The following is a 27453-nucleotide window of genomic DNA, read 5'->3' on the forward strand; positions in this document are numbered from 1 at the left end:
GGTAAGGAAGAATCAGTCAATATTTGGGAAGTTGAAGTCTCCCACAACAACAACCCAGTAATTTCTGCACCATTCCAAAATATCCCTACTTAAGTATTCCTCAGTGTCCTAACGGCTATTTGGTAGCCTATAGATAACTCCCATTACAGCGATTGCTCCCTCTCTACTTCTGACTTCCACCCACACCAACTCAGTGCAGACACTTCATCCATAGTATTTTCCCTTTCTGAAGCTGTGATACTATCCCTGACCAGTAATGCTACTCCTACCCCTCCTTTTTTTTAACCTCCCATCCTATCCCTTTTAATCATCAATGTTTACTTGCATCAGCCAATTCTGTCCTTGTGTCAACCAAGTCTCTGTAACAGCCACCACATCATAATTCCAAGCACCGATCCATGTCAAAATTCATCTCCTTTATTTCTAATACTCCTTGCGCAAATATATACATTTTTCAAACCCTCCAACTGACTACATTTATGCTTCCCCTCCTGCTTATCTTTCCTCACAAACCTGCAACACATTCCATCATCCTTTCCACCTTCTGTGCTTTTCTCTGCCCTCACATTCTGGTTCCTATCTACCTGCCAAACTAGTTTAAACTCTTCCCAACAACGCTAACAAACCTTCCCCCAGGTTATTGGTCCCTCTCCAATTCAGGTGCAGCCCATCCTTTTTGTACAGGACATACTTTTCCCAGAAGAGATCCCAATGATCCATAAACTCTTCAGCCATGCATTCATCTGCCACAACTTCCTGTTCCTATCCTCACTGATGCATGGCAGAGGCACCAAACCCGAGATTACCACCCTTGTGGAATTGCTTTTCAGCTTCCTTCCTAACTTCCTATATTCCTTCTTCAGAACCTCCTCCCTACTCCTATCCATGTGATTGGTACCATCATGGATCACAACATCTGACAGTTCACCTCCCATTTCAGAATGCCGTGGCCTTGAACAGAGACATCTCTGACCCTGGGAGCTTGGAGGCAACATACCAACCAGATGTCTCTATCTTGTTCACAGAATCTCCTAACTATTCACCTATCGAATCTCCAATCACTATAGTTTTCCTCTTTTCCCCCCTTCCCTTCTGTGCTAAAGGTTCAGACTCTGCCAGAGAACTGACCACTACTGTCATGAGGTATGGTGGTAATTTCTTGTCAAATACACAAAATTTTCAACCTTGATACTTTTAGAATTTAAGTTGAGGACACAATTTTTGGACCTGAAATGTTTGCCTGCAAATCGTATCTAGAATTTCTCTTGGTTATGATTCCTTGAAGACCCTTAACAACAAGAACTCTAAATAATCTTACATCATTATGCATGATCAAACCTAAAATAGGATATATTTGTGTTGGCTCTTCAACATATTGCCAAAAACAATTACCAATGCCCATAGTCCCCTTGCCAGTTTGATAAGATCAATGCAGACTAAGATCACCCATAATTACAGTTCCCTTACTCGATTTTGATATTTCACCATTTATGCTTTGTCCTAATATTTTGGATACTTTTTTACTCTACTATTCCTTATTTTTGCCAAAATGATTCCTCATCATGACACCATGTATCTATAGTGGCTGAGCACTAGACTGATTCCTTCTTTGACTCACAATGAAATTCCACATTCTTTCCCTTTTGGCATTTTTTTTAGAACATTGAAATAACCTGACATATTGAGTTCCCAGTTTTGATTACCCTGGTATTTCTCTGGAACAGTTGTGAAGTCAAACATATTTATTTATTGTTATGAGCCCAGAGGACCCCAAAACCCAGCAGCAATAGATATTCACCAAGACAAATGGTTACTTAAACAAAAGTTGCTTTTAATTATCTTTAAACATGAAAATAGAATCACACTTTCACTTATCACTATTGATTTAACAAACCTAACTTCACCCCCTTCTAATTCTAAGCGCATGTGTACGTAATGTGTGTATAAGTTCGGAAAAGTTCTTTGGTTCACAGTCCAATCTCACTTCTCATCCTCCAAGTTCACTGGTTACAGGCAATTCTTTTACTGGGGACAGAATTTAACATTTATAAAGTACACCAGGCTTTGGTGCTTGAAAGGTAAATGGCTACTGCTCAGTAAAGTTCTTGTCATTTTTCAGAGAGAGATTTGTTGTTCCAGGAAATCCACAACTGATTTATTTCCATCGGCCACTTCAGAAACTTGCCCCATCAGGGTTCTCCAAGTGATAACCTCTTTCTTTCAGGTCACCACAGAGTTCATTTTTGTTTCCAAGTGAAACATTAGACAGCCAGTGCTCTCCTCTTGCATGAGCCACAAGGGCTTTGACCAGGCCAAACCAAGAACTCACAACCCGTCTTCCAAATGGGGCATTCCACAAGCTTGCCAGTTTGTCCTGTTCCAATCCCAGTTGCTGTTGCTGACTGTTACACTGTAGAAGTGATCTGTGTGTGTGTGTGTGTGTGTGTGTGTGTGTGTGTGTGTGTGTGTGTGTGTGTGTGTGTGTGTGTGTGTGTGTGTCTCTCTCTCTCTGACACGCAGAGAGAAAGCCTGTTTGACACTCACTGCTTGCAAAACCACATGACCCTCTTAGAACAGGAAGTTCCACTGCAGACTGTCTGCGGCTCCAACAAGCTCTTTCATCTGTTGCCTCTTTGTAAACAACAATCCATTAGTGAAGTCTCTTGAGCACTTTCCACAGCTCTTGCAAAGGCTGTGGGTCCGATATGTCAAGCATTAGCAGTATTTCAAATAAGATCTGTTTTAAAGTGTTTGTATGTGACCTACTCTAACAAACCTTTCCTAACTTATCACCCAAAAACATATCTATATACTCTGTCACATTATATTTGTAGCATCAACTTAGCTATCTTATTACAAATTCTGCTTGCATTTGGTAAAAGGTTAAGCAATTTTTTTCTACAGTCTTATGTGGCACACAAACATCACTTTAGAAAGTCTCATAATGACCATGATCTTTCATACATGGATCCCAAATACTTTATTCAGGCTTTGTTCTGCAGAAATGACAATTTGAGGATGTGCTGTTGCTGTGATCTGCTGTAAGATGCTGCAGCTGTCAGCACTTAACTCACAGTTGTTAATTTCTATCTATTTATTTATTTATCTATCCGTTTGATCTATCTATCTATTTATTTATTTATTTATTTATTTATTCAATCGATTTATCTATTTATTTATTTTTAATTTAGACATACAACACAGTAACAGGCCATCTGGGCCCAAGAGTCCATGCTGCCCAATTTACATCCAGTTAACCTACACTCCCGAGCAGTGGAAGAAAACTGGAGCCACTAGGGAAAATCCACGCATTCATGGGGAAAACGTACAAACTCCTTATAGCGTGGGATTCAAACCTAGGACCCAATTGCTAGCGCTGTTACAGCACTGCACTAACCACTACTGTAACTGTGCCACCCAAACTTAACTAGAAAGCCAGCACATAAATGGCGATGTGCACAAGTCAAGCAAAATTACTCCTGCTTCTAACAGCACTACTGGCTAAAGTACATGCAGCAATGATGAAAATAGGGATGCAGAGTGGTCCAAAGGGATCTGAAGAACATTTAATAAACAATGTGCTAGAGGAACTCAGCAAGTCAGGCAGCATTCATGACTGACCTGCTAAGTTCCTCCAGCATTTTGTCTATTATTCCAGTTTTCCAGCATCTGCAGACTTTTTGTTTCTCTCTGGTGAAGAGTATTACCTGCAAAAGGCAGGTGTTCATACAAAGGGGCCATAGATATTTTCCATGGTTCTCCTGCAGGGAGGTTGTCAAGGAAAGTTTGGCAAGGTATAATAGAGCATAACCATTGTGTATGGACCCCTGCATTGTGAGGAAGCTTTCAGTGCTAGCAACTCCTTTGCATGCTTTATTCCAGGCTTAATGCAACTTTAGGAACAACATATCATATTCCTTTTGGACAGCCTTACACCTAATGGCATATACACATTTTTTTCTAATTTGGGTGTCAATGTTTTGTTTCCATTGTTTCCATCTCTTTTTAACTTACCATTGTTCCTGCTTTTCTGTCTAATTTCCACTCCTCCTTCCTACCTCTCCACCACTCCCACCTTTTATCCAATACTCCATCACCGTTCATCATTCACAGCTCATTTCCCCTTCATATAAGTAAATATCATCTTTTTACTTTATTCTTGAAAATGAGTCTAATCCAAAATGTTAAGTGACCATTTCTATCAATGGATGCCCCCCTGACTCATTGAATTACTCTAGCAGTTTGTTGTTTGCTCAAGATTCCAGCATCTGAAACTTTTGTGTTTCTTTTGAAAGAATTTGCGGATTGTTTCAATTAAAATTCTCAAATCTGCAAGGGGCGCATGGCACTATCACCTATTACATGGATTTTATTTGGCAATGCATTTGGAAGTTACTGCACTAAATCAACATCAGCTGTGAGACAGTAAAGAAAGTGAAAAGAAATCATATCCCTCTAGGCTGTTGTATCAGGATTTATTAACGGTAAAATAAAATTTTGAGAAAAATCTAGTGTTCCGTTAAAGTTGAACCGATTATATGCTTAATTTTTTTTGGTAAAGCAGACCCACTGAAGCACACTTGATACATGACGTCAGACTGAATTATTGTACAAAAATCCCATAATCTCTCATTTATATATCTGCTATCAAGTCAAGTATATTCTCATCTGATTGTACAAGTGCAACCTAATGAAAAAGTGTTCTCCGGCCCTCAGCGCAAAACATGCAGATGTACACAACCAGATATAATGCACTCAGAGACAAACAATGCATATGCAAGATGAGTATTCATTTATACATATAAATAAATAGTTTTTCATCACATTCAAATCAAGTTTTTGTTCTTATTTCTCGTAAATAATATAATTATAAATAATGATTAGTGAAATAAATTTTCCCCCATTTGCTTGCTGTCTCCTGATTCAACTCTAGGTATTTTAGCAAGAATTTAAAAATAACAAAAAAAGTGAAGGAAATATTCAGATGTGCTATATCCCTGTCCGGGTCTCACAACACCCAGCTCTGGCGGAATATTTAACAATTTTTCATTGACCTTTATCATTATTTGGCACATTTTATTTTAATAAAAGTAAAATTTAGAGATCCACAGGTTGACTTATGCAGGTCTTGATATAACAACTGAAATTCCTGTTAACTAGTATTTGTGGCCTTTCCATGGCCAAGCTCCTTGCTACAAATAAAATAAATGGGAATGTATAAGTACTTACCAGTTTATAGAGATCTGCTACACTCAATTGTTCAGGATCAACCATTTCAAAGTCCTTCCTGGGTACCAAGTCCAAGCCCATTTGCCTGATGAAGTCAGAGGAAAGTAAATTAGTGTACAAACAGCACACAATTTCCATTTCAATAGAGTTATTTTACGAGCCTTTGAGATCGAAAACTGCATTCTCCTACACAAAATGAATGGAAAATATTATAATAGTTAAGTGGCACTTACAAGAAACTATGCACAATACATGGAGCCCTTAGGACTTAAGTTTATACTTTGACAATTCTAAAATACAGAGATCACACAATCATATCAACTAAACTCAACGAGTCCAATGAACAAGCTACATTTCTCTGCATATATATGATCTGAGATTTTAAAAAATAGTTTTGTTCTTGAATTATTCCTTCAATATTTAGTTTTCCACCTAACATTCCATCAAAAAGGATTTGCTCTGTTTAGCATTAGTTTCTGAGAGTAATTACATAATCACAAGTACTTTATTTTTCTTTTTGGACTTAATTGTTATAAGTGCAATCTATTTTCCGCAAGAATATTCTTACATCTCACTACAGTAAAATCCCCAGTATCTGGTGCCTATAGGGATCGTAGGTGCCGGATATGCAAATCTTCCAGTTGACTGAGTCACACTTTTACAATGCCTAACTAATACATCTGCATTAAAAATAAATAGTTTAAAGGACAAAAGACAGTGCAAAGACTCTTATTAGGCAGGGAGAGGGCATCTCTTTGGGACAGACACACCAGTGGCAAGCGGCATCGACCTGGGTGATGCCATTTTATTCAAACACAACTTTATTCAAAAATACACAAAACTGGAGAAACTCAGCAGGTCAAGCAGTGTCCTTTAAATAGAAAAGCTAAAAATACATAACAGATGTTTGAGGCTTGAGCCCTTCATCAAGGTATGGGAAAATGTTAGTAGTTGTCTGAACAAAAGAGTGGGGGGAAGGGGAGAAAAAGGGTGGTCTCAAGGTAGGAGGTGATAGGTGGAAGAGGGAGGGAGAGGACAGCAGAAATCAAGGGGAGGAGGAATGACTAGGTGAAAGGAAGGGGAAGGGATGGAGAAGAACTGGAAAGGGAAGGGGAGGGGGAAGAGGAGAGCAGGTTAGCAGAAACTGAAAAAGTTGATGTTAATGCCATCTGACTGGAGAGTGCCCAGATGGAAGGTCCTATTCCTCCAATTTGCAGGTGGTGTTGGTGGGTCAGTGCCTAAGGCCATGGACAAACATGTGAGTATAGGAATGTGACACAGAACTGAAATGGTTGGCTACTGGGAGGTCTCCGTTACTGTAGCAGACGGAGTGAAGGTGCTCAGCAAAGTGATCTCCCAATTTGCGCCCAGTCTCTCTGCTGTAGAGAAGGCCACAAAGGGAGCAACGGATGCAGTAAATCAGTCCTGTGAATACACAAGGGAAGTGTTGCTTCTCTTGAAAGGCAGTTTGGGGCCTCTGACCAAGGTAGGAAGTGTGGCCGCAACTGTTGTGTCTCCTGCGGCCACAGGGAAATGTGCTGGGGCAGGGGGGGGGGTGGGGAGGGAGGCATTTCTGGGTAGGGATGAGTGCATGCAAATTGGAGAAACAACACCTGATTTTCTGTCTGAACACTCTCCAGCCAGATGTCATTAACATTGACTTTTCCGGTTTCTACTAACTTGCTTCCTATTCCCTCTACTCCTTCCCCTTTCCAGTTCTTCTCTCTCTTCCCCCTCCCTTCAACTAGCCGTCCCTCCTCTCCTTGATTACTGCTGTCCCCTCCCTCCCTTCTCCACCTATCACCTCCTGGCTTGTGACCACCCCTTCCACACCCCCACATTCTTTCGTTCAGACATCTACCAACATTTTCCCATACCTTGATGAAGGGTTCAAGCCCCAAACATCTGTTTTGTATTTTTACCTTTGCTATTTAAAGGACACTGCTTGACCTGCTGAGCTTTTCCTGCTTTATGTGCTTTTATTTCAACATGGCATTTGCAGATTTTCATGTTATACTTCTAACAACTTTATTCAAACAGCTGCTGCAGGCAGGGCACGACCGAAGAACTCTACTGCCTGAATGTTTGCTCTCATCTTCACAAGGAATTGTTATTTTAGAGAACATTTACAATTTTAAACTTTTTAAAAAAAATTTATTCTTACTTATATGAATGCATTTATTTCCTTGGTGGGGAGGGGGTACCGATTGCTTAAATTCCAGTTACTTGGGATTTTACTGCATTCTTTTATCACTGTTTTCTAAATTGCATGAATTTTGTTGGAAAGAATTGAAATAACTCTAATAAAATTAATGAAATCTTCTGTTTATTCCTTTTATAATTGATATCTAATTGTGATTGTACAATGCTTCTTCACATTACACATTTTCCCCAACATCAAAATTTAAAATAATCTTTCACATGCTAAGATGGTGTCTGAGTACAAGAAATGCTGTTGAAAGTTGATTTTATGCAGCAGAAAGTGTACAACTTCCCCATTTTCTAGATCTGTCAAAATCAATAATAATCTCACAGATAAATCTTCCCTATTTACTAAGGCCAACTGACAGTGACCCACTTTAAAAATGTCGTGCAAGAAATTGTATTATTCATTAATATATACAAACAGTTCTGTGAGGGGACAAGCAGCAGTTTACCTAGTGTTGCTTCTACTCTGTTTCATACACATACAAGTGGATCTCCTTTTCTCATCTGCATGCGGTCAGCCTAAGTAATTAACCATATAACCATTTACAGCACAGAAACAGGCCAGTTTGGTCCTACTGGTCCATGCCGAACATCATTTCCCACCTAGTGGGAGATTTTGCCCATAACCCTCCACACCTCTCTCATCCATATACCAATGAAACCTATCTTTGAATATTAACATCGATCTCGCTTCTACCACCACTGCTGGAGGTTCATTCCAAACCCCTGCCACCTACTCTGTGAAGAAATTTCCCATTATATTTCCCTTAAACCTTTCCCCTTTTACTCTCAATCCATGATGTCTTGTTTGAATCTCTCCCACTCTCAGTGGAAAAAGCCTATCCACGTTGAATCTATCCGTCCCCCTTATAACTTTCAATACCTCTATCAAATTCCCCCTCAACCTTCTACACTCCAGAGAATAAAGTCCCAGCCTACTCAACCATTCTCTGTAACTCATACCCTGAAACACCAGCAACATTCTTGTAAACCTCCTCTATATTCTCTCTATATTGTTTATAACCTTCCTGTAATTCGGTGACTAAAACTGCACATAATATTCCAAATTTGGCCTCACCAATGCCTTATACAATTTCAACATAACATCCCAACTCCTGTGTTCTATATTCTGATTTATGGAAGCCAACATATTAAATATCTTCTTCACCACCTTATCCACGTGTGATTCAACTTTCAGAAAAAGTTGACTCCTAAATCCCTGTGTTCCACTGCACTCATCAGTTGTCTACCATTTAATGTGTATGTCCTATTTTGATTAGTCCTATCAAAATGTAGCACCTCAGATTAATCAGTACTAAACTCCATCTGCCATCTTTCAGCCCACTATTCTAACTGTCCTAAATCACCTTGTAAGCTTTGATAATCTTCCTCACTGTCTACAACACCGCCAACCTTTGTATCATCTGCAAATTTACTAATCCGATTTGCCATCCTATCATTCCAAAAACCCAAATACAGGAAAACCCCGCTTTACGAATACTCGAATTACGAAAATTTGCTTGCATGAAGAAACTCGTGTTTGCTTTTATGAAGAAATTATAATGGATTTTTAATGGGTCTTTGCTTTACTAACATTTAGTTTATGAATGGTTTCTCAGGAATAATCTATCTTTGTAATGTGGGGTATACCTGTACCTACAAAAATCAGCTTGCACTGTCCTGTACTTCAGGTTTGGGACCACTGTATACAGAAATAGACACATCACTTCATTGATGCAGGCATAGACCTAAACTCCTGAAATTCTCAACAAATGTTCCCTAGGTTTTACCTTTCATCTGGCAACTATCGGCCTGTAAGTTTGACGTCTGTGGTAGGTAAATTAATGGAGAAAATTCTTAGAGATAGTACTTATAAACATCTGGATAGACAGGGTCTGATCAGGAGCACTCAACATGGATTTGTGGGAGGAAGGTCATGTTTGACCAATCTGATTGAATTTTTTGAAGAGGTGACTAGGAATGTGGATGAGGGTAGCGCAGTGGATGTTGTCTATATGGACTTCAGTAAGGCCTTCGATAAGGTACCACATGGAAGGTTAGTTAGGAAGGTGCAGTCTTTAGGTATAAATTTTGAGATAGTCAAATGGATTGAACATTGGCTGAAAGGGAGAGGCCAGAGAGTAGTAGTGGATAATTGTCTGTCAGGTTGGAGGCCGGTGACCAGTGGTGTGCCTCAAGGATCTGTATTGGGCCCATTGTTGTTCGTTATATACATTAATGATCTAGATGATGGGGTGGTGAATTGGATTAGTAAATATGCAGACGATACTAAGATAGGTGGAATAGTGGATAATGAAGAAGGTTTTCAAGGATTGCAGAGGGATTTGGGCTGCTTAGAAAAGTGGGCTGAAAAATGGCAGATGGAATTTAATGCTGATAAGTGTGAGGTGCTTCATTTTTGGTAAGAAGAATCAGAATAGGACATATGTGGTAAATGGGAGAGCATTGAGGAATACAGAAGAGCAGAAAGATTTAGGAGTGACGGTACATCGTTCCCTGAAGGTAGAAACTCACGTGAATAGGGTGGTGAAGAAGGCTTTTAGTATGCTGGCCTTTATCAATCATTGCATGGAATATAGGAGTTGGGAGGTGATGTTGAGATTGTATAAGACGTTGGTGCGGCCTAATTTGGAGTTCTGTGTGCAGTTCTGGTCGCCTAATTATAGGAAGGATATAAACAGAGTGGAGAGAGTGCAGAGAAGGTTTACCAGAATGTTGCCTGGGTTTAAGCATCTGGAGTATGGGGAGAGATTGGACAGATTGGGTCTTTATTCTTTGGAGCGTAGAAGGTTGAGAGGGGATTTGATAGAAGTATTTAAGATTATGAAAGGGATAGACAGAATGGATGTGGATAGACTATTTCCGTTAAGAGGAGGAAAGTTTAAAACAAGAGGACATGAGTTAAGAATTAAGGGGCAGAGGTTTAGAGTAACATGAGGGGGAACTTCTTTACTCAGAGAGTGGTAGCTGTGTGGAATGATCTTCCGGGAGAAATAGTGGCGGCGGAGTCAATTGTATTATTTAAGAAAAGGTTGGACAGGTATATGGATGAGAAGAAGATGGAGGGTTATGGGCATTGTGCAGGGAGGTGGGATTAGAAAGGGGTGTTTGGTTCGGTGCGGACTAGAAGGGCCTAATGGCCTGTTTCCGTGCTGTAATTGTTATGTTATGTTATGTTATACAATAGGGACAATTTACAATGGCTAATTAACATATCAATCTTTACATTTTTGGAATGAGAGAAGAAACTGGAGCATTAAGGGAAACCTACAAACTCCATATAGATGGCAATGGAGACAATAATTGGATCAGGTTGCTATAACAGTGGTAGAACTCCACAAGCTGGACAACTGTGTTATTCCTTAACAGAGGGAACAGGGGGAGGAGTCACGTGATGGAGTAGTGGCCGGACGGTGAACTCCAGCCTTCTCCAGAAAAGTCGGAAAAAACAAAGGAAAACACAAAGGCACAAAAATAAAAATTAAAGAAAAGTGAGTATAAAGGTGGAAAGAAGATGGCGACGAAAAAAGAAAAATCGAAATCAACGGTAAGAAGAGAGGAAGAGAAGACAACGGAAGAAGAAGGAGAAGGCCTTACCTGTTCGAAGAGGCCCGCGGTGGAGAGAGAAACCTGCTCCCTCAGGTCGGTAGAAAGTGGACTACAAAAATGGTTGTCTGAGCCGAGTAAAAGTGCGCAACCGCGCATGCAAAAAAAACATACCGACGGGAGGGGTGACCAGCTGGGGAGTCGATCTCTACAGCCGGCAATGACAGCTGCAGAACATAGAAGACAACGAAAACAAGAAAGAAGAGAAGAAAAGGGCAACAAAGAAACAACAGATGGCCAACCCAGAGGAAGAAGAAGAGGAAGAGTACAGTGAAATAGAAGAAGAAGGGAAAGGCAAGATAAAGGATATACTTTCTCTTATTAAAGAATACATGGAGTCATTTAAAGAATGGCAAGCGCAAGAATTTAATGATTTAAGAAGAAGAATAAACAATACAGAAGAGAAAATGAATAAAATAGATATGACCTTAACAGAAATGGGAAAGAGAATGGTCAAGATGGAAGAGCGGGAAGCAGCAGTAGAAATGGAGGTAGAGGACTTAAAAAAGAAATTAGAGGAATCTAATAAAAAAGTTATAGAGACACAAGAACTGTTAGCTCAGAAAATAGATATAATGGAAAATTAGAACAGAAGAAATAACATAAAGATAGTGGGACTTAAGGAAGATGAAGGCGGCAAGAATATGAGAGAGTTTATAAAAGATTGGATCCCCAGGATCCTAGGATGTCCAGAACTACAGCAAGAAATGGAAATAGAAAGGGCACATAGAGCATTGGCCTTTAAACCACAACCGCAACAAAAGCCAAGATCTATTTAAGTAAAATTCCTAAGATATACTACAAGAGAAAAGGTACTGGAGAAGACAATGGAAAAAGTAAGAGAGGGCAACAAGCCACTGGAGTACAAAGGGCAAAAAATCTTCATTTATCCAGATATAAGTTTTGAACTCCTGAAGAAGAGAAAGGAGTTCAATACAGCAAAGGCGATTTTATGGAAGAAAGGGTATAAATTTATACTAAAGCATCCAGCGGTATTTAAAATATTTATTCCAGGACAACAAAACAGACTATTCTCGGATCCAGAGGAAGCACGAAAATTTGCAGAACAATTACAAAATAGACTGAGGGATGAAGACGTGTAACGGGAGTACAGAAGACTGAGAACTAAAAAGACACATAAGTTTTGAACTCCTGAAGAAGAGAAAGGAGTTCAATACATCGAAAACGATCTTATGCAAAAAAAAACTATTCTCAGATCCAGAGGAAGCAAGGAAATTTGCAGAACAACTACAAAACAACCAGAGAGACAAAGATATGTAATAAGAGTAAAAATGACCACGATTTATATGTATGTGGGTAAAGAGGTATATGTGTGTATATGTATAATGTGCATACATGAATGTATCCGTATTTAGAGGAAAATATAGATAGTATAGACAAGAATTAATAAGGGAAGGAAATGGAATAGAGGGAATAAGGAGGGAACTAAAAGAGTGACCTTTGTTACATATGAAAAGTGAAATCTTTTCTGGGGGGGCTGGATGGGGAGGAGTTGCGGTCACTGCAAAATCAGCTGACGCTTGCGAGTGAATTCGCAAATCCAAATGGAGAGGGGAGATGTGGTTGTCCGACAAGGGATAAAGGACAACTCAGGAGGGGAAGGGGAGATTGGGGCTAAAGAAGTTTTAAATAGGAGAATAAGGAAAATGTTTGATGTTTTAGGAATGTTGTCTTATAAAGGGTTTAAAACAAGGAAACAGAAATGGATAAGAAGGAAAGGTAATGATGGAGAAACGGAAAGGGAAGATAAACAAAGTATAAAATGGCTACGTTGAACTATATGACTTTAAATATTAATGGAATACATAACCAAATTAAAAGGAAGAAACTGCTAAATTTACTGAAAAAAGAAAAAAATTGATATAGCATTTGTGCAAGAAACACATTTAACTGAATTGGAGCACAAGAAATTGAAGAGAGATTGGGTAGGATACGTAACAGCAGCATCGTATAATTCAAAGGCAAGAGGAGTAGCTATATTAATTAGTAAAAATGTGCCATTTAAAATAGAAGAGGAAATAATAGATCCAGCAGGGAGATATGTAATGATAAAATGTCAGATATATTCGGAGTTTTGGAATCTATTCAATGTATATTCACCTAACGAAGAAGATCAAAAGTTTATGCAAGATATCTTTTTGAAGGTAGCAGATACGCAAGGGAACATATTAATAGGAGGGGATTTCAACCTGAATTTGGATTCAAATATGGACAAAACTGGGAAAAAAATTAACAGAAAGAACAAAGTAACCAAATTTATAATTAAATCGATGGAAGAAAAGCAAGGGAAAGATCCACTCTCACCAGCATCATATAGACCAATATCTTTACTTAACACAGATTATAAGATAATAGCTAAACTATTAGCAAACAGATTAGCAGAGTATGTACCGAAAATGGTAAATTTAGACCAAACTGGATTTATCAAAAAAAGACACACAACAGACAATATTTGTAAATTTATTAACTTAATTCATGCAGTAGAAGGGAATAAAGCACCTACAGTAGCAGTTGCTTTAGACGCAGAGAAGGCCTTTGACAGAGTAGAATGGAATTATTTGTTCAAAGTATTGCAAAAATTCAGTTTACCGGTGAAGTATGTTAATTGGATTAAAGCATTATATAAGGGACCGTTAGCGAAAGTGACAGTAAATGGACATGTATCAAAGCAATTTAACTTAAGCAGGTCAACACGGCAGGGATGCCCACTATCACCTTTATTGTTTGCGTTAGCTATAGAACCACTAGCAGAATTGATAAGAACAGATAATAACATAAAAGGAATAAAAATAAAAGACAAGGAATATAAAATCAGTTTATTTGCGGATGATGTTATAGTGTACTTAACAGAACCAGAACTATCAATAAAAGAATTATTTAAGAAATTGAAGGAATATGGAGAAGTGTCGGGTTACAAGATCAACGTAAATAAAAGTGAAGCAATGCCTATGAATAATGCGGATTTCTCAAAATTTAAGAAGAAATCACCATTTAGATGGCAAATGCAAGGCAACTATATAAACTATATAAACTCAATTATTATCCACTAATGAAAAAATTACAGGATGATTTAGAGCATTGGAAAGATTTACCACTAACACTAATAGGAAGGATAAACTGTATTAAAATGAACATTTTTCCAAGGATATTATACTTATTTCAGGCATTGCCAATACAACTGACAGAAAAATTCTTCAAGGAGTTAAAGAAAATAATAAGGAAATTTTTATGGAGAGGGGGGGGAAACCGAGGATAGCACTAGATAAATTAACAGAATGGTATAAACAAGGAGGCTTACAACTGCCAAACTTTAAAAATTATTATAGAGCCGCACAATTAAGATACCTATCAGATTTTTATCAAACAAGGGAAAAGCCAGATTGGACGAGATTAGAATTAGATAAAATAGGGGAAAAGATACCTGAACACATATTATATAAATGGGATGAAAAATTGGTACAACATAGAAGTTCTCCAGTATTACATCATCTCCTCAATATTTGGAAGAAGATTCATGTAGAAAGAAATAAAACAAATTATCAATTACCAAAACTAATATTGATGCAAAACAAGTTACTCCCTTTTACAATAGATAACCTTTCCTTTAAAGAATGGGAAAAAAAAGGGATTAAAAGAATAGAAAATTGTTTTTCAGGAAATAGATTCTTATCCTTTGTACAAATGAAAGATAAGTACAATATAACTCGAGATACAGCGCTGGCATATTACCAATTGAGATCCTACTTGAAGGATAAATTAGGAAGCAGTTTGAGTTTGCCAGAGGGAAGTCACCTTGAATATGTGATTACAGATACAATGTTAATCAAAAGATTTATAACAAATATGTATATTAAACTGCAAGAAAAGGAGAATGAGGAAACAAATGGTAAAACTAAACAAAAATGGGAACAAGATTTAAATATAAAGATAAAAAAGGAAACATGGGAGAAGTTATGCTCCGGAACGATGAGAAATACAATAAATACGAGGTTACGTATGATACACAGGATATACATTACACCTCAAAAGTTAAATAAATGGGACCCAACAGTATCTGATAGATGTTTTCGATGTAAAAAAGAAATGGGAACAACAATTCATGCAATCTGGACATGTGAGAAAGTAAAAAAATTTTGGGAAGATCTAAATCAGTTATTAAATAAAATAACAGAAAACAATATACCAAAGAATCCAGAGATCTTCCTCCTAAGTAACATAAAAAACAAAGAATTTGGAATTGATTTGGAGGATGCACAAAAAAGATTTGTTAAGATAGCTCTAGCCGTAGCAAAAAAATGTATTATGTCAACCTGGAAATTGGAAGATAATTTGAAAATACAACAATGGTATATAGAAATGAATAAATGTATTCCATTAGAAAAAATAACATATAGTTTAAGAAATAATATTGAAATATTCGAACAAATATGGGAGCCTTACATTAAATACAATAGCGAAAACCTACCGGGGACAATCATTACCTAAGTTAACGGAAGGAAAAGGAAATGAAAAGAATGGATTCAGTAGAATTTCTGGTGTATTTTTATTGAATGACAACATTGTCTGACTGGTTTAATGTATCCTAGATTGTATACCTTAAATGGACGGGAGGGGGGAGCTAGGGAGGGTGGGATGGGAGGAGGGAGGGGGGGGAGAAAATGGCACTGTATATGTGTGAAAAGGAAAAAGTGTGTACCATGGTTAATGTGATTTATGGTGTGAAAAATAAAAAAATTTAAAAAAAACAAAAAAAACAGAGGGAACAGTTACACTTTCTACACTGAAACACTGCATTACTACCATATACAACCCATATCTGGAAGCCAGCTTGCTTGTTCACACAGAACAGAAGAAATGCCAGGTCCGTGAATCCTTTTACACAGAAAGCTGGCTTCCCAGAGCAAAAGAGGCAGGCATGTAGCACAGCAGCATTGGAGTCAAGTACAATGTAAAACATATGCGCCAGACAATGACATAGCTTTACAGAAAATAATGACGTATTTTGTTTTAATAGAATGCTTGAGTTACTTTGAAGCATAATAGGAACATAGAATTGTCCACAATGCTCAATGCTGGATGTCACTGAAATGAGGACTATCGATAGTCAGCTGTACACTTACACATGACTAAACTGCCTCTCTCTGGTAAGAGATTGCAGTTCAATGTGTTTCTCTTAAATATAGTTTTTCATTCTTAAAACCTTTATTCAATTGCCATTTGCATGAAAAAAATATGGTTTCTCATTCTTAAAATCTTATATAAAAGCCATTTACACTGAACAAAAAATACTCCAATGTACACAGCTGAAAGGACACTGGGCTTAAAGAATGAACCATTGCACTAAAATTAATTACTGGATGGTGAGGATGATGTGGATGCTAAAGGGACAGCCTGAAGCATTGGGAGCCCTGATGTGCAGGCAGCTAGGGTGTTGGGAGCTCAGATGGGTGGGCGGCCAGGGAGTCAGCAGCACGAGTTGTTGCCTATCCAGTTGAGACAGATTCTGAGATCCTGTCGGTCCATGACCACCTGCTCTAGTCTCTCTTCAATTTCTATCTGAACTTTTACTGCCTGGGCTTCATCACCACATCTACTCAATCAAAGTGAGTGCAGGGACCCCAGGAATGGAGGTGGAGTGGGGGGCAGTGGGGCAGGGATAGAAAAGGGAGCAGAGGGAAGGGAATGAAAGTGTTAAGCTGGGGTGGGATGGAAGCAAAGTAGGAAAGGAAGATGAGTTGAATGGAAGGGGAGCTGGGGGGGGGGGGGGGGGTGCGCCGGGTGGTGGAAGGGAGAGCCAGAGATAGGGGTGGAAAGGAAAGCCAGGGGGGAGGGTTTGGTGGGGTGCAAAGAGGAGTCAGGGATTAACAGATCGAGTTTTTGCATTTTCTATGCTTGGCCTATGAATTTATGTCACACACATAAGACATCATCACGACGTCATTTTCCTTTCCCATTTCGATGGCTCATCCTTTTAGATTGGCCCTACTTCGCCTTGGCGGATGAAAGCCGGGTCAGTTCAGATCCCCCAATACACCTTCGATGCATTCACACTGGTAGGGGTAACTAACTGAACAGAAATAAATACATAGGTTTCAAGTCAGTATATTGTTACAGCAAGTAAATATGCAGCTACCACACACAATTAGGAAGGAAAAGACTGTGGCCATTACATAGACTTGTCTGTTGCAAGGGCAGGATTGATTGATGTTCTGGGGTTTATACATTTCAAAAGGGAAAGGGAGGGAGGTAAAAGTTGAAGGGAGGGGAGTGGCACTGTCCATCAGAGATAATATCACAGCTTCAGAAAGGAAAAACATTGAAGAGGGATCATCCACTGAGTCAGTCAGTATCAGTGGAAGTCAGAAAGAGGAAAGAAGCAATCACTCAATTGGAAGTGTTCTACAGGCGCCACCTAATAGCCACTAGAACACTGAGGAGCAAACAAGTGTGCAGATTTTGGAAAGGTGCAAAAAAAAGGTTGTTCTCATGAGGCACTTCAAAAGAGTTAGAGGAGGTAGATATTTGTTAGATGTAACAAAGGATCCTTGACGCAGCATGAGGACAAGCCAACTAGAGGGAGAACATACAGTATCTAGTACTCAGCAATGAACATGTTCAGGTGACAGACCACTCGGGGGTGAGCATTTCAGATTTTGTGACCACCACTCCATGACTTTTAACATAACCATGGACAAGGATAGGTGCAGATGATAGCTGAAAGTATTTAATGGGGATGGCTAAATTTGATGGAATTAGACAGGTATTTGGGAGCACTAATTGGGAACAGAAGTTGGGAAATCCACAGCAGAAATTTGGAGGTTGGTTTGGGATCACTTGCACTGGGCTTTGGTTAGATTTGTTCCACTGAGGAAGGGAAAGGATGGTAGGATAAACGAGCCATGGTTGACAAGAAAGGTGGAATAGTTAATCAAGAGAAAGAAGGAAACGTCAGAAAGGGCTCATGAGAATTATAAAGGTAACCAGGAAGCAACTTAAGAAGGAACTTAGAAGAGCTAGGTGGGGACAGGAGAAGGCTTTGGCAAGTAGGAGTAAAGGAAACCACAAGATGCTCTGCATGCACGTGAAAAACAGGAGTATAACTACAGTGTGGGTTTGACTGTTCAGGGATAAAGGGGAAAACGTGCCTGGAGGTGGAGGAGGTATGGGAGGTCCTTAATAAATACTGTTTAAGTGTTCAACAAGGAGAGGGACCTCAACAAATGTGAGGTCAGTGTATAAAAAAGCTAATATGCTGGAGCATGCAGAGATTTAGGAAGAGTTAGTGTTGGAGCTGAGAAATGGCAGTGATTTTTCAAATGTCATTAGAGACGGGTATAGTGCCAGAGGATTGGCGTGTTGTACATGTGGTTCCTTTGTTTAACAAGAGTTCGAGGAGCAAGCCTAGCAATTGTCAGCCTGTAAGTTTGACATCTGTGGTAGGTAAATTGATGGAAAGTGCTCTTAGAGATAGTATATATAAGTATACGGAGGGACAGGGTCTGATCAGGGACACTCAACACGAATTTGTGCGTGAAAGGTCGTGTTTGACCAATCTTGTTGAATTTTTTGAAGAGGTGACTAGGAATGTTGATGAGGGTAGAGCAGTGGATGTGATCTATATGGACTTCAGTAAGGCCTTCAATAAGGTTCCGCATAGGAGGTTAGTTAGGAAGGCTAAGTCCTTGGGTATTAATTTGGATACAGTCAAATGGATTCAACAGTGGTTGGAAGGAAGGTGCCAGAGAATAGTAGTTGATAATTGTTTGTCAGGATGGAGGTCGGTGACAAGCGGTGTACCTCAGGGTTCGGTATTGGGACGGTTGCTGTTTGTCATATATATTAATGATCTGGAGAATGGGGCGGTAAATTGGATTAGTAAATATTCAGATGATACTAAAATAGGGGGAATTGTGGATGATGAAGAGGGTTTTCAAAGATTGCAGAGGGATTTAAACTGCTTAGAGGAGTGGGCAGAATGATGGCAGATGGAGTTTAATGCTGATAAGTGTGAGGTGCTTCATTTTGAAAAAAATAAAGCAAGACATGTGGTAAATGGGAGGGCATTGAAGAATGCAGTGGAGCAGAAAGATCTAGGAATAACGGTGCATTGTTCCCTGAAGGTAGGAGCGCATGTAGATAGGGTGGTGAAGAAGGTCTTTAGTATGCTTGCCTATATAAATCAGTGCATAGAATATAGGAGTTGGGAAGTAATGATGAAACTGTACAAGGCATTGGTGAGGCCAAATTTAGAGTAATGTGTGCAGTTCTGGTAACCGATTTATAGGAAGGATATTAACAAGAAAGAGAGAGTGCAGAGAAGATTTACAAAATTGTTGCCTGGGTTTCAGCATCTGGAATACAAGGAAAGACTGAGCAAATTAGGTCTTTATTCCTTGGAACGTAGAAGGCTGAGAGGGGATTTGATAAGGGTGAGCACATCAACCCAGCATGAATGGCAGATCCAATTTGTACATTACCCGCGCATCCATACCATCACATGCCGCCAAACCCAAATATAGTATAATCTCCAGGTTCCATGTTGATCTAATCAGCAATCTCAGAACCCAATGATAACCAAAGTAAGGTGTGCCCAGTCTTGAAAGTTATTGTGTGCAAGTTGGCTGCTGTGTTTTCTTTATTGTTATAATTTTAGCTATATTTCAAAAATACTTCATTCCTCCTTTGGATGTCCAGAATTTTTAAAGGCCCTTTCAGGTAGACTCTCTGCCTTGAGGGCAGCAGCAGGAGTTGATCTTAACTTGCGGACTCACCTTTCAGGTGGCAGCCCGAAAAGGCTGCTTGCAGCTTTGTCTGGTCCACCTGAAAGAACCTACTCATATCCACGCCTCCAGATCTGATGGAGGCAGGGTGACTTGTGCCGCAGCGTCACCCATCAAAAAATATGTGGCATATTAGGATAGGAACAAGGATACCTTACTGCAGCTGTACAGGACCTTGGTGAGACCACACCTGGAGTATTGTGTGCAGTTTTGGTCACCTTATCTAAGGAAGGATTAGTCACCTTATCTAAGGAAGGAGTGCAGAGGCGATTCACCAGGGTGATACCTGGAATGGCAGGAATGACTTATGAGGAAAGATTGCGCAAATTGGGATTGTACTCGCTGGAGTTTAGAAGATTGAGAGGGGATCTCAGAGACATATAAAATTCTGGCAGGACTGGACAGAATGGATGCAGATGGATGTTTCCAATGATGGGAAAATCCAGAACCCGGGGCCATGGTTTGAGGATAATAGGCAAACCATTTAGGACCGAGAGGAGGAAGAATTTCTTTACCCAGAGGGTGGTGAATCTGTGGAATTCATTGCCACAGAGGGCAGTAGAGGCAGGTTCATTAAATATATTTAAGAGGGAATTAGATCTATTTCTTCAGTATAAGGGTATTAAAGGTTACGGAGAGAAGGCGGGGACGGGGTACTGAACTTTAAGATCAGCCATGATCTCGTTGAATGGTGGAGCAGGCTCGAAGGGTCGAATGACCTACTCCTGCTCCTATCTTCTATGTTTCTATGTTTCTATTATCCATCACGGAGGAAGGTTGGTGTCGTTGCCTTGGACGCGCTTCTGCTGCATTCAGGTGAGTATGTCTTGAGTCGCAAGAGGGAGATTATGTAGTTCTATAATGGGGTGTTCAGGCCACCTGAAAGGAGCTTAAGAAACTGATACTGTTGGGAAAAAAATTCTTTAACCTAGAGGTACTGGACTTCAGGCTTGTATAGTTTCTGCCTCGAGATAACAGTCGCACTTTGTGATCAGGTTGATGGGCATCTTTTATGAATCAATGTCTCACATAAATGTCTGCAATAGATGAGAAGTCAGAACCTGTTATAGACATGGCTATGTTTGATATCTTCTGAAGCCTTCTGCATTCCTGGACACTTGAAGAACTAAATCAGGCTGAGGTGTAACCAGTCACAACACTATCATATATTCTGATCAATATTTACATTTTTCAAGTAAGCACCACAGGAGATGCCTTTTGTATCCAGGCAGGATAAATTTAAAACTGATTAATAAGAAATATAGTGGCACTGTTCTGGCAAATTACCATCCAACATGCATAGTGGATTAAACTGAGAAGAACTGTAATCAGTCTTACCCGACCTCCATTTATTGCTAATGATTCCTTTCATTTTCCCTTCCCATCTATTTAAGATGGTTTAAAAGCCATGCATTACACTGAATATTTTATTACAGAACTATCACCTCTAAAGGCTGATCAGATGATCTTTTGCTATCAATGTTTCAGAGAGCAAGTGGTGACACATAAATGGCTGATATGATTAACTACATCCATGTCATAAATTTGGCCTATGTCACACCTCACCAGCAGGAATTGAAAGATCATAAACAGATGGATTAAGTTTAACTCAAAATTTATTAACAATTGTCAATAATATAATTACCATATCTCAATAAACTCAACACCCAAACATAAGCCTTTATGGAAACTATATACTAACAATGGATATTTATAGTGTGTAGGTGGGGGAAAAAAAAATCAGACCATTACAGTCTAAGGCCAAATGCCTCAAAAAATCTCCCAAAACAAAACCCCAAGTTAGTCTCGTCTAGGAGGTCAGTCAAAAGAACAGTCAACGAAATCTAGTCTCCAGGCTTTAATGTCTTAGTTCAGTTGTGGACATATGTATGAGTTCAATGTGGAGAGAGATGTCACTTGTCAGTGAGCAGACTTACGACCTTGGCGGGTGAATACTGGAAACTTTCCTTAGTTTCTCTTGTAGTAACAACCACTTTCAGATTTCTCATAAGTGAGTTTCTCATAGTGACCTCCTAGTTACTAGCACAAAGTCCACAACTCCAAAGCTCTCTTTGGGATTGCACCAGGTGACCCTCTGTCACATAAAGTCTTCTCTGCCAAAACCCTACCTTGGGTTATACCAAGTGACTTTTGTTGCACAGAGTCCTCTTCTCAAAAGGGGACTGGAGAAGCACAGGTCAGACACACACTCTGGGAATCAGTGTGTAAAATCTTCTGTCAGAATAGCAGTGCTGGCACCTGCAAACAGAGCAGCTCAGCCTCCTGCCTTTTAGCTGGATCTGCTGGGTGAACACACTGAAGTTCATTCCTCAGTGCGCTGGATGGTTTCACTTCCGCAGCACGTGTCTTCAGTACTCCTGATTGGAGGAAAGGGGTGGACAGCAATGGGCACACTCTCAGCAGGCCCACTAGCTTCAGTATGTGGCTGTCACTCGCCACACAGCTGTTTACTCTCCAGCTCACTTCTCCGGTACTCCTCACAGCGCACGCTTCTTTCTTCTGTTGCACAGTCAGTCACTGTCCCTGGTCAGAAATAAAACTGTCCATTGTCTATAACCCCTGTAAGATTGCAAAATTAAACAAAATGATTTCAATAAATAGATTCTAAGAAAATGAAGCCAGTAATACCATGACTGTGATAACCTTCAGAAAAAGTATCAGATGTTTGTAATTAAATAGTTATGACATTTCCCAATTTAAAAAAAGACAACGCCAGCAAAATACGGCTTACATTTTGTTGAGTGGATGCTGTGAAGAGTGGATTTGGTGGAAAAAAGATTTAAAAGGCATTAGATGGGAGCACAACAGTTAATGGATGGGTCAGAAGTCACCCTAGAAGCAATCTAGTTACAAAACCTATGAAATTTACAGTTATCACAATAATAATTGCATCATAATTACAAGTTGTGAGATTTACATATTAAACCATATTGAAGTTATCGACTTTCTGCTGCTGAGTCATAAAACAAATTGTACATGTTCGCTCTTAATTATTCCTGAAACACAGAATACCACCATCCTAGTAAGGGCTGGGGCTGCTTGTGGACTATTCTTATAATCAATGGTGACTTTCTCTTGGAAGCTTCAACACTTACCAATTGGCTTGGCAGTTAAGAATGGTGGACATGGTATGCTAAAATATGAAAAGTTATCACACTAGATGCCTTTGATCCTATGATTGACCTGGCTATGTTTGCTACCTTCTCACACAATTTTACTTTTATTTTTGTTTTTCTTTACCAGAATGTTGGCATTCATATCTAGAGGAATAGGATAAAGGAGCAGGGATGTGATGTTGAGGTTTTACTAAGGCACTGGTGAGGCCTCTCTTGGAGTACAGGGTACAGTTTTAGATTTCTTCTTTAAGGAAGGAACCATCAGAGATGGTTCAGAGAAGATTCCCAAGAGAGGAATTTCTTTAACCAGAGAGTAGTGAACCTCTAGAATTTGCTGCTACAGGTGGCTGTGCAGGCCAGGTTGCTGGGTGTATTTAAGGCAGAGATTGATAGGTATCTGAATAGTTAGGATATCAAATGTTATGGGGAGAGGGCAGGGGAGTCAGGCTGAGTGGGAAATTGGATCAACTCATGATGGAATAAAGGAGCAGACGCGACAGGCCAAATGGCCAACTTCTGCTCCTATATCTTAAGGTCTTGTGATCTTTTGTTCTAGCACAGGTTTAGCTCAAAGATTTTATATAGAACTAAGAGTTCACAAGTTTTTGTAATTTCACATTGCTCCTTGAAGAGTCCACCAGTGCAGCATTGGGGTAGCCAGTCCTTCAGGAACTTTCATGGAAGAAAGTTACTTGGAAGATATCATAAGTCGCTTAATCCCACAGCAGCACACTCTCTCTGGCAGTTTGTTAGTGTAATGTGGGAATATCACATTGAATTACTGGAGTCTGGAGAAGATCCATGCCAAGTACTTATCCAGACTTATTTGAATACAAACGAACAGAAAGAGTTGTTAAATCCCTTCAGCAAAAAATATTGTTGCAATTGTTTCTCAGACCCTGGACATTTTGCACCTGTAACATCCTCAAGAGCGAGCCTTTTTCTACTTAAATGCAAGCTAATTCCACTTGAGCCCAACTAGGAGGTTGCATAATATCTAACATTCTATTAACAAATTTTAATTGTGCAGCTTCATAATAGTTTTGAAAATGAGGTAATTGAAGTCCTCCTAAAGCATATTTCCACATCAATTTCTGTAATGCTAGTGGAATATAGTGTAATATGCCTGTTTTAAAACATTTATTAGGGATTTGGACTAAAAGGAATTTTATTATAGGTTTGAGGGGTAAGATATCAACCCAAACTCCATTACATCAAAATAGGGTTATTCCTTTCTCAATGAACCATATGTATTTAAAGGTATGGGATTCTGAGGGTATACAGGTGATTGAGGATTGTTTTGAAGAAGAACAGTTTCCTTTAATCGACTTAGAAAAAAATTTGGAATACCATTTAATTCTTTATTTGAGTATTATCAAGTTCGAGCTTTGGTAAGGTATAATTTTGGAAGAGAAATGAAACTACCTGAACTAACAAAGTTTGAGTTTCTGATTTCGTATACATTAAAAAAGGGTTTTATTTCTGATATGTATGCTTTGTTACAAGATAGTATGGATAAACCAAACTTAAATAAATCTAGAAATAAATGGGAAGGTGATTTATCTTATGATATACCTCAGGAGGATTGGGAAGTTATGTGACAAAATGATTTAATGTAAGATATAGTTTGGTTAATTATAATTTTTTACATCAGTTGTATTTGACTCCTGAGAAATTGAAAAGATATGGATTTAGTAATTTGGATTCATGTTTTAGATGTTGATTACATACTGCAACATTTTTACATACAGTTTGACTTTGTGACAAAGTTCAATTATTTTGGGAAAAAATTAGAATATTTTTCTTTAAATTATTTAAGATTAAATTGCCATTAGACCCAGAAATTTTTTTGCTGGGTTATACTGTATCTTTGACTGGTTTGGGATTGGACGAGTTTCAGATAGCTTTTGTTCGTTTAGCACTGGCAGTAGCATGGAAATGTATTGCGAATACTTGGAAAGATTTTTCTTTGGCTTGGCTTCGCGGACGAAGATTTATGGAGGGGGTAAAAAGTCCACGTCAGCTGTAGGCTCGTTTGTGGCTGACCAGTCCGATGCGGGACAGGCAGACACGATTGCAGCGGTTGCAAGGGAAAATTGGTTGGTTGGGGTTGGGTGTTGGGTTTTTCCTCCTTTGCCTTTTGTCAGTGAGGTGGGCTCTGCGGTCTTCTTCAAAGGAGGCTGCTGCCCGCCAAACTGTGAGGCGCCAAGATGCACGGTTTGAGGCGTTATCAGCCCACTGGCGGTGGTCAATGTGGCAGGCACCAAGAGATTTCTTTAGGCAGTCCTTGTACCTTTTCTTTGGTGCACCTCTGTCACGGTGGCCAGTGGAGAGCTCGCCATATAATACGATCTTGGGAAGGCGATGGTCCTCCATTCTGGAGACGTGACCCATCCAGCGCAGCTGGATCTTCAGCAGCGTGGACTCGATGCTGTCGACCTCTGCCATCTCGAGTACCTCGACGTTAGGGGTGTGAGCGCTCCAATGGATGTTGAGGATGGAGCGGAGACAACGCTGGTGGAAGCGTTCTAGGAGCCGTAGGTGGTGCCGGTAGAGGACCCATGATTCGGAGCCGAACAGGAGTGTGGGTATGACAACGGCTCTGTATACGCTTATCTTTGTGAGGTTTTTCAGTTGGTTGTTTTTCCAGACTCTTTTGTGTAGTCTTCCAAAGGCGCTATTTGCCTTGGCGAGTCTGTTGTCTATCTCATTGTCGATCCTTGCATCTGATGAAATGGTGCAGCCGAGATAGGTAAACTGGTTGACCGTTTTGAGTTTTGTGTGCCCGATGGAGATGTGGGGGGGCTGGTAGTCATGGTGGGGAGCTGGCTGATGGAGGACCTCAGTTTTCTTCAGGCTGACTTCCAGGCCAAACATTTTGGCAGTTTCCGCAAAGCAGGACGTCAAGCGCTGAAGAGCTGGCTTGGAAAGATAATGTAGAAGTAAATATAGTTCGTTGGCATAATGAATTGAGATCTTGTATTTTCTTGGAGAAAATAACATAATTTGCATGATAATTATTCTTTTTTTGTTCAGATGTGGTTGCCTTATTTGGAATGTATGGGTTTAGAAATATCTTACATTTTTTTAATATAAATTTAAGATATTACAGTTTATGTATGTAATTAATTGATATATGCACTTTTTTGCTCCCCAACCGGGGCTTGCTGAGGGTGGGGGGAGGGGGGTGGGGTGGGCTTGTTTTGTGGGTTTCTTTTTAGTTTATTTTGTTATCATTTTTAAGTATTATTTTTTATGTATTTTGAAAATCTTAAATAAAGTGTTTTTTTTTAAAAAGAAAGCCTTTTTCTTTTTTTAAAATCTTTAACACTGATAACAATGAAGATTTTGCTTCCTGAACACTTTTGAGTGTATTTTATGCATTTTAGACAACTGATCATGAAAAACACCTTAATATTTTCCTATTACCATGCTTTTCTTGAATCTGGTCCTGTGCAATGAGACAGGTAAAATTAGCAATCTTATAGTTAGGGATCCTCTTGGAAAGAGTGATCACAGTATGAATGAGTTTATCAGACACATGGAGGGTGCAATAATTTTGTCTAAAACCAGTGTGTCATGGCTAAGCAAGGAATAAAAAGGGAATGAGGAAGGAGTCAGCAGGGTAGACTGGGAATGCGGGCTATATGGAGGGACAGTTAAGCAACAGTGGAAGACTTTCAAAGAGATTTTTCACGGTGCTCAACAAAAGTATATTCCAGTTAAAAGTAATGACAGTAAGGGTGGGCACTAGCCAGCCTTGGATAACTAAGGAAAGTGGTTGTTACTACAAGGGAAACTAAAAGCCCATACATGCAAAATCACTGAGTGGGAAACTGGAAGATTGGGAAAAATTAAAAAGCAACAAAGAACTAAGAAATGATCAATAAAGAGAAGAGAGGTAGACTATGAGAAAAAAATTAGCACAAAATATAAAATTGGATAGTAAAAGTTTTTATAATAATAGAAAGTGCAAAAGGGTGGCTAAAGTGAAGGTAGGTGGCTTGGAAGATGAGAAGGGGGAAATGATATTGGGTAATGAAATAGCTGAGTCTTTGAATAACCATTTTGTGTCAGTATTCAACGTCAAACATGCCAAAGATAGATGTTATGGATGTATTGGGAGGCAGAGTCAGTGTCAGAACAAATCTAATCTGTGGGTAGTGGGGGGGGCGGGGGGGGGTGGGAGAAATTAAAGTAATCATCTGGGGGGGCACAAACTGTCATTCATTAACTCAATCAGCAAGGGGTGGGGGGAGGTGGCGCAGGTGCCATACCTGCCATGGACCTCCTTCACTACACTTCCTCCTCCCTCTGGTATAGAAGAGATACACACATGCTTATAGCGCATGCTGACGAAACCACAGGATTCATTTTGGTGACGCTAGTACTGCAGGTAGGTGGGGGGGCACAATAACTCATTTTTGGGGGCATGGCCCACGAATGGCCCC

General features: G+C 39.5%; 1 protein-coding gene across 21 annotated transcripts in view; it reads right to left on the reverse strand.

Moving 5' to 3' along the window:
• Nucleotides 1-27453, reverse strand: part of dock3 (dedicator of cytokinesis 3) — a 939092-nt gene that overhangs the window by 617193 nt on the left and 294446 nt on the right. For 20 of the 21 annotated variants that reach the window (XM_069936839.1, XM_069936837.1, XM_069936835.1 and 17 more), the window contains one exon: nucleotides 5230-5314. In XM_069936839.1, the coding sequence (XP_069792940.1) occupies nucleotides 5230-5314 (85 nt within the window). Of the gene's footprint in view, nucleotides 1-5229; nucleotides 5315-22617; nucleotides 22730-27453 lie in introns of those variants that run through there. The other variant, XM_069936843.1, reaches the window with a different exon arrangement.

This window comes from Narcine bancroftii, chromosome 5 (genome assembly GCF_036971445.1).
Source record: "Narcine bancroftii isolate sNarBan1 chromosome 5, sNarBan1.hap1, whole genome shotgun sequence".
NCBI classification, from domain to species: Eukaryota; Metazoa; Chordata; class Chondrichthyes; order Torpediniformes; family Narcinidae; genus Narcine; species Narcine bancroftii.